Below are 13,655 nucleotides of genomic sequence, written 5' to 3' on the forward strand. Positions count from 1 at the left end.
TAAAGAGTGATATTATTTATAGGCCTATAAATGTACTCAATGGGTAGAGAGAGTCTATACAAATATAGATATTTTTGTTAAAAAATGTAGGTGCTCTAAACCAACACTGACCCATGAGTCACCAAAAGGTTCAGTTTGGTTCACCAGATGTTTGTAGCTAAATGAAAGTCATAAAAGACACCACAATGCATCGAATTAATGCATAATTTCTGCTTTATGCTCTTTCAAGGTTGTATTTCTTCTTCTTCAGTTACACAGACATCGCGATGTATCATAGATGAGTGTCTTGCAGTGTACCAGCTATCACAGAAATGCTGTGCGGTGATACCATCAAAATCATTAGTTAGTTAGCGATTCCCACAAAGTACAAGCGAGGTTAATGGTACTGTCAGTAGCTGAGCAGGTGTTTGGTCATAAACCAAAGTGTTGGAAAACTTCTGCATGATGGTGGTAAAGGGAAAATAGGCCACAATAACTGATCTAATGGGCTACATAAATGTCTCTACCACAGTTTTTACAAGCTGCATATTGCATTCAGTCTAAACCACAAACGTGAAAATAAAGGAAAAGTAAGCAGACGAGCAAAAGATTGATTGTGTTGCAATATCTGGGGACCATTAATTCAATCGATGCAGTAGTTGTAGAGATATTTAAGTTGGACAGACGACATGTAGATAACACAGATAGTGGGTACCCTGACTATATAGGACATCAGGTTAAACATTACAGGTACTGATCGACAGTTATACTGACTCATGTGGGACGAGCAGTAGAACCTGCATGTACATACAGAGAGTGCTACTTGTTGCACTTTAACCTACTCCCCCCCCCCCCCCCCCCCCCCCCCCGCCCAGCCTGTAACTCAGATGAACACCTGAGACTCCAGATGTGACCTCTTACACAAGCTGACATGCAGACACACGGCGAACATACAGTTAAAGCCAGACCGTTCTTTTTTCTTATCAGTTTTACTGCCCTGAAGGGCTTTAAAAGGCTGACCTCATTCAGCACCTCTCTTATCAATGCAGTTCAGTGTGACGTGCACAAAGGGGTTAAAGAGCAGTGGGGTTACAGCCACTGCTGCTGCCTTACCTCATGACTGTGCATTAGCCTTATCTAATCACTTATATAATAATGAAGCGTTAGGTTAGATATCTGTGGATCCGGTGACAATCATGTTGCCTGTATTTCAACATCTGTGTGGTAAATGTAAATAAAGAAGATCGCTCTTTGTTGGACTTCCATCCAAGACATTATTCGAGCTCGGCATTACAAATTTGATTCAACCACATTATTCATTTTACTTCCCTTGATTCATTTACTCATATGGAAATGTTAACCCTGAGACCCCAACACACACACACACACACACACACACACACACACACACACACACACACACACACACACACACACACTCAAAGCCAATTCTTTGTTACAGGCTCAAAGAAGGAAGTGAGAGAATATCTAAGACACCCCGCTTAGAAGCCATGTGTTTCATTGTGCTGTGGTGGCCGTGACAGACAGACGCAGATAAATATCATAAAGGCACCTCTTGTTGCCAGGAAACACTTTAACAAGTGCTTTGACCCTGGTGCTCATTCTGCTCCTCACTCAGCAACTGTTTTCTTCAGCTGTGCTGCCATCTACTAGTCTGTCTTGGTACTACCAGTCAGCAGTACATGATGGGAGGTTGATACTCGTGTACAATACAGTGGGGGTCTCGCTTCAATAAGCTGCTATGATAAAGAAAGGATTGCAAAATAACATAAAAGTAATGATTCAAAATTCCTCATAAGCCCTGGTAGATTCCTAGGTCCCCCTGGGATGTGGTTGAATAGCAATTGCGCTTGTGCTGAACTGTAGTGATGTCTTTATGATGACTTTTAAGGACTGTCTCTTGAGTCTTAACTCATATTTGTTACAGACAGTGGTGTATTTATGTGTCTTTTCAGCTATCCACTTGCCTTCAGGCCCGTTTACACATGTTATATAATATAACACAGTAGGTGTTTTTCTTTCACTTTGTGATATCAAACCCTCCAGACATATGTGATATCAAACCTCCAGACATACTTTGAGACGTATAAAAGGCTGAGCCTGAAGCCGAGCACATGAGTGTGAAAACAACGTCTCGCAAAGCGTGGCTCGATGAGCAGAGGGGATCTACCCTAAAGGACCTTGAACAACTGACTCTCCTGTATTTATTTAGATTTTTCCTATTCTAGCAGTCAGCACCATACAAGTGCCATGCATCATTTCTTTCAGGAGAACATTAAGGTTCAGTCTGGTTAATTTAAATTCCCAATTTTTACATTCGCTGAGAATGGATGAATTTACCAGAATAAAATCAAAAATTAAAAAGCCAGTCGAAATGTGTCGTGTTTCTACTGTGAGTTCAGATGGAGCCTCAGGAAGTTTAGTTTTGTTGTAATAATTATCATTTTTAAAGACAGACTTGGACTTCCAGTTCAATTTCTTCTACACCCAACCCTTTCAAAACAAGTTACAGCAATTTATTATGATATTATCCTTAGTGGTTTTCAGTGAAAAAACAGGTTTAATCCTATATGTCATGTACTGACCGTAGATGTGCACATAAACAGAGTAAGTAGAAAGCTTATTAAATCTTAATAGAGGACGTTTAAGCAAAAGTTACTTTTTTTTAATCACAGAAATATATGATCCATTGAACATGAACAACAGAAGTATCTTGGCTACAACCATTGCTCCCTGGCACCAAGGAAGAAGCTCCGGAGCCAAACAAGACATGTGTGATACCACTGAACACACATGGACAGGATTAGAGGTTCGCAAATTACTAAACATTTTAGAACAAAAACTAGCTGCTTGTGGCTGTTTGGGTCCTTCAGGTTCAATACAACTCAGAATACAATAACAGACCGTCTGATCTGTGAGAAGAGATTAGAAAGCAATATACTGATATGTATAACTTGGTATGCATAACTGACATAATACGAAAGCACAGCAAAAGAGAGATAAATGGAAAGGAAAGGAAAGATAAATGACATATGTAAAGAGGCGCGTTGACGCATTGTGTTCCCCTCTGCACATTATCCATCCACCATGACTACCTAATCCACTTTCCATTTTCTGTCAGTGCGCTCCAGTCTGCCCTCCTCTGTGTCTCCACATCTCTCCCTCTGTCTGTCTCTGTGCTGCTGAGGGAGCAATGCCCCAACCGGACAGCAGGTGTGCTCTTACACACTGCAGCACACAAGCCACTGCAGTGCTTCCATGTCTGCGTGTGGAAGACACAATGTTTGTGTGTGTGTGTGTGTGTGGTCGGTGTGTGTGCGTCAGGCAGGCGTGCCTGCCAGCTTGGCCACTGATGCTGCCGCCACTCTGCTGAAGGAGAGGAGGGAGAGAGAGGACGCTGGAGGAGTGGAGGGGGATAGAGAGACAGAGAGAGAGAGAGAGAGAGAGGGAGTCCAGGCCCAAATAAAGCCATGGGGGCCGGGGCTGGGCCGGGCCCCTTTTTGCTATAAATACACTGGCCGCTTGGAGGTTCGGGTTTGGTGGTTGGGGTTTGGGACCAGCGACCACCACTGCTGTAGTAGCCTTCCTCAGGGGATTCTCCTCCGCATACTCATCCTCCTCACCCTGGTCATCAGTGTTCTGGGCATCCAAGATGCCTCGCGTGGACGCAGACCTCAAGCTGGACTTCAAGGATGTCCTCTTCAGACCCAAGAGGAGCAGCCTGAAGAGTCGCTCAGAGGTCGGTGCCATTAATGAGTTGCACTCTGATAATGTAATCTAAGTATTACAGCTAACAGTTCAATGAAGAGACTTTTCAGGAGCAGTGTAATCTGCTTACTGTTGCATTCAGGAAGTGCTCTTGCACTTACGCCACGAAGGCTGGTGATGCAATAGAGATATGTTAACTATTTATACATGAGGTGCCCAACAAGGGGCAGTCATTTGAAGTGCCTACAGTGCTAACCCTGTTGTCTTTCATCATCATCACGATTAAAGATAAAATGCAGCCGCATTTACTAACAGAGCGGCTCGTTAATTGACCCCGTAATCTTGAGAGGACGTCTTACTAAAGCTAAAAAGTGCACCCTCAGTGTAATTCTATATTGGAGTCTTTTGTTTTGTGTAATCCAGTAGGTGTACACTGTCCTTGTACTTGGGTGAGCAAAAAGAGCTGTCCTGTAAGAGCCTGTAACAGAGTGACCTTCTTAAAGGTGACAGAAAACAAGGCAAGCCTGTGGCAGACAGAGACTACAAATAATGAATTTCAACAACGACAAAAGGAAAAGAAAAATGTAAGAGATTTTTTTTTAAAAAAAGGTTTTGATCAAATGTTGTCATCCATCATTATCACTGTAAACAGGTTCGACAGGCCGCGGTGTATCGAGCACCCACCGTTGTGCCTCTCAGGGACAACGCGGCCCTCGCCTTGCTGTTTTATCCTCGCAACTTCCTCAACTTAAGGAGGAAGGTGTCACTAGATCAGGGGGCTGGAACCGGCTCGAGATCATGATACTTGGCGCGGTGGCACCGGATCGAAGAGGCACATGTGGGTGGGAGTTGGCGTCTGACAGGTGGCGAGCAACATGAGACACGGCGAGACTTCTCAGAAAAACCTGTTTAAAAATAGTACCGTGCGTTACAGTCACCCGGAGCACATTCCATACGCCACAGAGCTATCAGGGTAACATTAGATATCATATACGCTGAGACCCACGACAGCACAAAGAACACACCGTACTCAAACACACACTGGTGTGTGCTGAAGGCAGCTAAAGCCAAGTCTGCGTTCTGTCATGTGTGTTGAATATCTCACCTCGTTCTTGACATCCCTTCATATTCCCCTCAGCTAAATGATAAAGGAAACACCTAAAACAACTGTTGAGACGATTTCAGCCATCAATAGTTGACACAACATGGTCTTGTTGCAGTGTATACCGCTGCCAGCGTGCCGCAGCCAAATGTAATGGCCCGTGCGCTCCGAAAGGCTTTCCGTCTGTTGACATTCTGCCTGCGCTTGTTTGAATTATTGCTGCATTTAAGCAGGAGCAGAAATCCACCTGCCATAGCTGAGCTCTCCAAACATCCACAGAGAGGGGAGGGAAGGCGCGAACATCATGGGTGACAAACTGCCTCAACAAGAGGGGGTCACGTGACAGTCCACCTCCGATGCACCACGACCAGGAACGAACAACTCCCATCAATCTGGACTTTAAGAGGACTTTTGCAGACACTCGCACTTCTGGTGCCAATAAACAGAAGACAGTACTGGCCCTTCAACTTGAATGGCTGCACATCTGTCTGGGCTTAACCTGACGTTTATCTGTTTTTACAAACTTTTGACTTTAAATACATTGAGGGTGGTTTGACAGAGATTACACAAATATATACAGAACTGTAATGGGACACTTTATGCTACAGCTCTTAGGACTGTTTCATAGCTGAGGCTGTTGGAACTACGTGTCATCCTTCGTCATGATTTACCCGTAAATCATCTGGAAAGCCCTGACTCAGTGTGTTGTATTATAAAGAACAGGCCCGTATTGATTTGCTGCAGCAAGACGAAGGTGCTCCTGCGTTCTTACTCATACTTCTTCCTCATGCTCGAACCCTCATGAGTTATAGCTTCATTTTTGCTCTGAAAATCTATTCCGCCGTCAAGATGGTTATGGCACACTTTGTACTGATAGCCTATTTCCACAGCTGCAGTGGTTTTGCATAATAAATGTCTTGGAGCTGCTCAGCGGAGGCTTTCAGCAGTGTGAGACTGTTGATCCTGAGCATATTAAATCATCGCTTGGAAGCTTGAAATCCGAAGTGTCACTTTTCACTGTAACCCTCTTTTTTCATACTTGGTCTGCAGCAAGTGACCTCTTCTAGTTTAGCTTAAATGTCCTCTATGCAAGTTTCTTGGAAAGAAACAAAAGTTGCATTTACATTCAGTATAAAAACACAGAGGCCTATTGTGTATCCTTGAGGTCTAGCGAACAAATGCACTAAGAGGTACATCCCCACTATTGCAAAGCCAGTTTTAAAGACTATTCCAAAATGAGAGAATGCTTTTGATCCGTTTCTTACATTTACAGCATCTAGCAGGCACTTTTATCCAAAGCAACTTGCAGTAATTCATACACTGATGGCGGTGGCTGCCATGCACATCAGGAGCAGTCTGGGGTTCAGTATCTTGCCCAAGGACACTTTGACATGCAGACCAGGGAATCGAACCAGCGACCTTCTGAATACAAAATGCTGGCTCTACCCCTGAGCCACAGCCGCCAATCACCAGTGCCTCTCTTTCTATTGCCTTTGTTTGCTGCATTGCTACTTTTCCCCAGTATAATGTATGAATGAATGATAATCCTGGACATGTATGAATGATGGGCCCACAATTTTGCCCAGTGGCCACTCGAAGTATTGCAGATAAAAGTTACGTTAAAAGCGTTTTCACCATAGAGCACCACTATAAAAGAAAGAGACACCTGTAAAACTGTTGAACAAGGTCAACTATGACACTTTCCATTGTCGACTCAGTTGTCTGGAGTTAGCTATTATTAGCTAACATTAGCCACTAGAGCTCATATCAGGCCAAGTGAGGATGTGGCAGCAAACACCTGCACGTACTGAATATAAGATTTATTGCTCATGATCAATTCAGGATCCACTCACTCTGAGCAGCTAACGATCCAGCGGCTAGTCATGCTAACTCTCTGGAATAAGATGTATTTTTAGATCTTTTTGGAAAGAATCATTGCTCTGACTTGCATCTTCAATGGCGATAAAATACCTTCCTGTAAAAAGAGCAGCCAGTGCGTCACAATGAAACCCTGCTTTGTTATCACGTTACAGGGGCGCCGTGCTAAGCTAACCACCGGATCTAAATGATTCAGTGCGGCCCCACGAGGACCACACAGACCCAGAACATGAGCCACATGCTCCCATCCTCAGAGCAAATCTGCAGCGACAAAAAACAAAAACAAAAAAAACAATCCCTCCATCACATTAAACATTTGGTGGGCTATGATTAAAGTTCATGTCTGAGAACGAGTCATGTCTCGTCCCCCTCAGGTGGACCTTCAGAGGACCTTCACATTCCGCAACTCCAAACAGACCTACACCGGCATCCCCATCATCGCTGCCAACATGGACACCACGGGAACGTTCGAGATGGCGCAGGTCCTCAGCAAAGTGAGTTTTTTTTTAAATGAGAATGAAAAATACATAGCAGCATCGTTGTGTTTGTGCGTTTGTCTGCCGACATCTGTACGCGTCCTTCCGCTGAGATTTCATTTCAAGTAGTTGACATAGAATCACAAAACAAAACAAAACCAAAAAAAAAAAAAAAATGGATGCCGTGGGAAGCCATGGGAAATACATGATTTAGAGAGCTTGTCCTAGAAGCAGTAAGACATCTGCTGGCTTCTGTGATGTGGCTGGGTTTCTCGTGTTGAAGCCTGTTGGCTCAGGTAGTCAAAGTGTCGACAATAATGAACTGATTTGGGTAATTTTCTTCCGTGTAAACGATAAGATTAAAGGAATATCTTGTGTTTGATGCACTGTACTTCGATTTCTTAATAATTCATTGACTCCCTCTTTTTTCTTTCCCAGCACACACTCTTCACAGCCATTCACAAACACTACACCGTGGAGGAATGGAAGAACTTTGCTGCTAATCATCCAGAATGTTTAGAGGTAATGTCACCCATGTAGGTTTGTTCCTCATTAGCAACAGGAAAAAAATGACGAACATTTGCCTAAAAAATGCAGTTGGGGCTTTTTTTTCCCTCCGCAGCACATAGCCGCCAGCTCAGGCAGCGGCATTGCCGATCTGGAGAAGCTGTGTGCCATCTTGGAAGCCATCCCCGCCCTCAAGTACATCTGTCTGGACGTGGCCAACGGCTACTCCGAGTACTTTGTGGAGTTTGTCAAGACGGTCAGAGGAAAGTTCCCCGGACACACCATCATGGTATGGTGCACGGTTTGACCACCTTGGCCAGAAGTTATAAGATGTGCTGGGAGATTTGTATCTCGGGGGCTGATGCTGTCTTGTCTTGCAGGCCGGTAACGTGGTAACAGGAGAGATGGTGGAGGAGCTCATCCTCTCCGGCGCTGACATCATCAAAGTGGGCATCGGGCCAGGTGGGTGGGCACGAGTGTGTGTGAGAGCGTCTGAGGAGGGCGATCCGTCTGAGTAAGCAGGCTCCATATAAAATACAGACACGACTGAGACACAAGATAGAGACACAGTGTTTGAGGAGCTTTAACAGTGAGGTTTGTCTTATAGTTTTGACTTCATAGAGCCAGGATTTCAATTACAGCTCTTCGGTCGTCGTGCATGGATCCAAAACATGTTTTTAAATAGAAAAAAAGGGCTCTAGTGTCCATTATTTTATTCTTTGCTCTATCTCCCAAAGGCCTCACATTCAGACGCTTAGATTAAAAGGACGTGTCAAACGTGTGCACTTGTGTGTTGCAGGGTCTGTGTGCACTACAAGGATCAAGACAGGAGTGGGCTACCCACAGCTCAGCGCTGTGATAGAGTGTGCAGACTCAGCCCACGGCCTCAAAGGACATATTATCTCTGTAAGTCCCCAGACCAAGGTGCAGAGAAATGACAAGGGAAAGCCACAGTTAGCGAATATAGTTTTAGATATTAAAAGGAGCCGTTTGTAAGACACAAGAATTTTAGTTTTATCAAACACTGACGTTGTGTCAAGACACCTCCTCACCTCACCTCACCTCACCTCACCCGAGGAAAATGTCAGCGTTAATGCGGTGCTGCAGGAGCAGACACCGGTCATCTGAAAGGGCTACGTAGCTCCACGGCTAACTGAGCTACTTGTTAACAGCAGCTTTCAAGGCAGTATCAAAACCAGTATAGTTAGCCGCATTGAATTGAATTGATTATCTAATTAAAAATAACCCCTATAAGTACACAGTACTTATCAAAGTTATCTTTCTTCTGCTAGTAGAGAGGCATTGCTGTCTCAGTTATTTGACATTTGTCCAACAAAAATGTAATCAAAGCTGCAACAAGGAACTTGAATGTTTTTGTTGATTCCCTCGGCTTCTTTGGACAAAAGTTGAAACGAAGTACCAACTTTGTATCAGTGACGCACCACCAGTCTACAGTGCAGCTTCTTCCCTCAGGCTGCGAGACTCCTCAATTCATCCTCAGCACTCCACCATAAAAAACTGTTTTGATTTTATGAGTTGGAATGTGACCCTGTGACAATCAATAAGAATAGCTATAATAACTTGACTGAAATAGCCAGTCTTGGTCCTGGCACAGCAGGCTTGTAACCATGGTAACAGAGGACGCCAGCTAACCGAGAAGGCCCATTCAAAATAACAACAACAACAACAAAAACATAAGACCCAATTGTTCTGTTTCTGACCAACACAACTAAATTACAATGAGGAGTGCCTCACGCCGATCACTGTAGTAACCTGAGTCACAAACAATATTCCTCACATCAGGGTAGACGGAGTTACCAGGTAATAATTACCTGGTCCAACATATTTGCCATGCTGCCTGTCTGATGAAGCATGAGTAACTTATTTCTCCAAACTAGTTCAACCATGTCAGAGCATACTGAACACATGACGCGCGTGCCTGGTCACTTGAAAGACACTTTTGCTGACCAGGAGCAATAAAGACAAAGCTAAGTACCGGAGTTAGCATGCAAGCTAACAAGCTAGATTTAGCAACAAGCTACGTATCTCGACTGCAACACTGTATGGTGATATGGGCTATTGCAAATTATTACTGTAACCGCTGCCACCACAGCCTTGTGGTTAAAACACAGAATGAAACATATATCAAGCTCCTTACTTGTCCAGCAGAAAAGCTGCCAACTCTGCGTAGCTCTTGAGTCCTTACAGTTCCTGCTGCTTCCTCCACCTCTGAAATGGCGCTTGCATATTTATCCCAGTTCTCTTTCTGGCTCGGTCCAATTGTTTCTTTTTACACTGCTTCTCTTTGACGTGGGCAGTGGTGGAGCATTTTTAGGTTCTGTTGATACTCTGCCATTGTTTACAGTTTGGGCTTGAGCTTGACCCTATCTGACCAGGTAAGAGCAGGCACTGCGCCTGTGCGGGGGAAGGGGGCTGTATGCACTAGAATGAGTGACACTTCCCAGACACTCCCCTTAGCTCTGATTGGTTGTGTTCATCAGCAAGCGGTGGATTCTTGCAAATCAAATTATAGCCACTGGGTGGAGCCACAGACTGTGGATTTTTACACAGCTGATCTATATCTTATTCTACTGTCAGATCATAATGACAATTTTTGCAAATAAAACAAAAAGATGTTCAAATGTTCACGACAATATCGGGTTGCAGCCAGCAGAGGGCATCCTCAGTTGTCCAAAGCTGGTGGAATATTAGAGAAATGATGTCTGAAGTCATACTGTAAGACTGACTGTGTCATCCTCTCTCTCTCTCTCCCTCTCTCTACAGGACGGCGGCTGCAGTTGCCCAGGAGATGTAGCTAAGGCCTTTGGTAAGTCGTCATCCCACCATCTTTGCTCTGTTTTACACTTACGTGAGTCACATATTGGGGTCTTGTATGACTGCATGGCGCTGTTCTCACAAATCTAACCACCCTGACCCCTCCACCTCGGCTCCTCAGGTGCGGGGGCTGACTTTGTGATGATGGGAGGGATGCTGGCGGGTCACGACCAGTGCACCGGGGAGGTGATCGAGAAGAACGGGAAGAAGTTCAAGCTCTTCTACGGCATGAGCTCCGACACAGCCATGAAGAAATATGTGGGGGGAGTTGCTGAGTATAGGTGAGAGAGACAGATGCCGCGAGGTGCATCGTAGCCTTATTACTGAGTTCATACATCCAGAAACCAATATGCCCCAAAGGATTGCAAGTGTCTTTGATATAACCCTGAGTGCTCAGTCTGATAACTCAGATTATGCATTTTTATAAAACAAGATTGCACAAAACTAATTGTGAAATCAAAATGAATGAATCAATCCACTTCCAGTTTTACTTGAGATCACACAAATTAGTGAAATTCACTGATTATTAGTAAATCATCCAATATATATTTTTTGCATCGTTTATTGTAGCACACTGATAAAAAAAAGAAGGCAAAGGAATAGGACTAAATCATTATTTAAAGTGGAAAATGTAATTGCAGGGCAGTATCATTGTTCTGTTTCTTGAAACATTTATTTCTGGAAAAAGAGAATGGTATGTGGCTATTCTGATGTGACTTGTCTTAATAGTACATGACCCAATTTTTAACATTTCCAGTCTAATCGTGGCATAACAGACATACACGTGTAATTCAAGAAGAAGAAGAAGAAAAGAAACAGCCACTAGAATAAATCTGGTGTAATTCTGTTGAATTAACTAAACAAACAATTAAATACACAAATAGACATTTATATTTATTAGGAGTTGAATTTATTAGTTGTCTTTTAACTTAAGTTTGAAGTGAGATATTTGTTCTGTTTTATCTACAAATGTTCCTACTTACCCTCTCTCCCCTCTGCTCTCAGGGCGTCCGAGGGTCGAACAGTGGAGGTCCCCTACAGGGGGGATGTGGAGAACACCATCCGCGACGTCCTGGGCGGCCTCCGCTCCACCTGCACCTACGTGGGCGCCGCCAAGCTCAAGGAGCTGAGCAGGAGAACCACCTTCATCCGCGTCACACAGCAGTCCAGCCACATGTTCACTTAGCAGGGGGCGCACGCGGGGTCCACGTACGCATGGGCCGCATGTTATGCAGTGTGTATATTATGCGGAATGTAAACCTGCAACAGGAGGACCCTCACCAAACACACCCCTACATGATCACCCAGCCTGTTTCTCTCAGGATATCTGCCATCAGAAAAGCTGTTAGTTTCCTGCAGGCTGTGACTCAAATAAACTCAAATAATACGACTTGAAACATTCTCCCAGGAGAATCTTGGCACAGCTATCGCCTTAACCCTGTAGCGGGCGCGTTTACATGCTCACAGGCTCGGTAATGTGAGTGCACCAGATTCAGATTTTTGAATAGGGGGGTGCAAATGTTCCTTATGTGAACAGGGATTGGTTCTTATTACCGAGGCACGTGTAACTTCAGATCTGATCTTTCACAATACCCTTTCTAGATCCGAGAATAAACAGGGACGTCAGCCAACACATCGCATGTAAACGCACGCGCAGCAGGAGGAGGCCGATACTCGCGCTTCAGTCTCCTGGGGAAGCTGCTGAGCTGTACACTGGAATGAATGTGCGAATCAATATGCAAAAGATTCAGCGACGTCACCCCTTTAACTGTCACTGGAGAAATAAAGTGCATGGCAGGGCCTTCTGCTAATTTCCTCACTGGTGTCGATCATGCTGTCAAGTGTTTTTTTTTCCACAAGGTGTGCAAACCACATTCTCGATGGCAGGCGACATAATACATCTCCTCGGCATCTGTGTGTGTGTATTTTGGGACTGTGAGGAAGACTCCAATTTCCCTCATATTTTAAATCAAGTGCAGTTTATAGGTCCAGTTTGCAGGATTAAGGGGGATTTAATGGTTAAAGTTGAATATAATACTCATTATTGTGTTTTCATTTGCGTATAATCACCTGAAACAAAGAATCACTATGTTTTTGTTACCTTAGAATGAGCTGTTTATATGTACAGAAGCCCAGAATGAGCAAACCAGTCACTCAACCTATAGAGGGCCTGTCACAGTTTTTGCAACAACTGTGGGGCAGGTAGAGTGAGGTGTATTCAGTTGGTTGCAATCTGTAGACCTTTAGGAATTGTGTTTTCCGTGGCACTGAGGAGTAAGCAAGGAACTTCAGAGAAAAATCATGTGAGACGATGCAACAATTGAACACAAGGGAAAGTAAAAATTATGAGAACACAGAAAATTGTGATGACGAACCCAAACGGCTGGTCAGCGATCAGTGGGATTCCTCTTTAACGAACGTGAAACCGCATATTTGCTTCTGACGTTTTTTGAAGTTAAGACCACAACGTTTTGGCACCTTACTTCAGTAAGATGTGCTGATGTGTAACAAGCCATGAAACAAACATATAAACATGAAATAGTGCGTTAACGGTCATCTATAGTGGGACTATTCTGTCCCATCAGTTTAATAAGGCACCCGGGGTAACACTTTATAACAAGCAACGACAATAAATGGCCAATGTACAGAGAATTAAACTTAGTTATTAGTTATTTAACTGTTAACAAACCATTTTTAAAGTAATTGTAAAGGTTCATTAAGATCAGTTGTGACTTTATAATGCCCATCCAGATAATGTTTGTGGCTTTAACTAAAGCCTTCATTAGCTGTTGACAAAGTTTTATAAACATCAGTTGCAGCGATAACTAGACAACTGGTTTATAAACATTCCATCCTTAAAACTCATATAACTGTTATACAGATTAGTTAACTATACATTTAACCATCAATACTGATGGCTGGTATAAAGTGGGACCCCAATTTTTGACGTCTGCTGAAAATGACACATTTCAGACATTTACATTTGAGGCATTTAGCATTTAGCTTTTGTCCAAAGCGACTGGCAATAAGTAAACCACAGCGGATCACCTTTGACAAAGCAAGGGCAAGACAGTTTTCAACCCCTTGTCTGAGCATTGTAGCGGCTATTTATCAAGGATACCTTAAGTAAGTGCTATGATATAAGTGCT

General features: G+C 43.7%; 1 protein-coding gene across 1 annotated transcript; it reads left to right on the top strand.

Annotated features, from left to right (window-relative positions):
* Window positions 1-3,401: 3,401 nt before the first annotated feature.
* On the top strand, window positions 3,402-12,335 carry gmpr (guanosine monophosphate reductase). Its single transcript, XM_037094074.1, has 9 exons — window positions 3,402-3,739; window positions 7,063-7,182; window positions 7,603-7,686; window positions 7,787-7,960; window positions 8,052-8,133; window positions 8,471-8,577; window positions 10,456-10,498; window positions 10,628-10,787; window positions 11,512-12,335. The coding sequence occupies exons 1-9, from the start codon at window positions 3,653-3,655 to the stop codon at window positions 11,690-11,692; spliced, it is 1,038 nt and encodes a 345-aa protein (XP_036949969.1). The 5' UTR covers window positions 3,402-3,652; the 3' UTR covers window positions 11,693-12,335.
* Window positions 12,336-13,655: the final 1,320 nt, after the last annotated feature.

Source organism: Acanthopagrus latus, chromosome 3 (genome assembly GCF_904848185.1).
Source record: "Acanthopagrus latus isolate v.2019 chromosome 3, fAcaLat1.1, whole genome shotgun sequence".
Taxonomy (NCBI): Eukaryota; Metazoa; Chordata; class Actinopteri; order Spariformes; family Sparidae; genus Acanthopagrus; species Acanthopagrus latus.

Excerpts from the sequence above, each read along its gene's own strand:
- gmpr (XM_037094074.1), top strand. The coding sequence starts at position 3,653 with ATGCCTCGCGTGGACGCAGACCTCAAGCTGGACTTCAAGGATGTCCTC. Across the intron at positions 3,740-7,062 it reads GCCTGAAGAGTCGCTCAGAG|GTGGACCTTCAGAGGACCTT; the intron begins GTCGGTGCCATT and ends CGTCCCCCTCAG. Across the intron at positions 8,134-8,470 it reads CAAAGTGGGCATCGGGCCAG|GGTCTGTGTGCACTACAAGG; the intron begins GTGGGTGGGCAC and ends TGTGTGTTGCAG.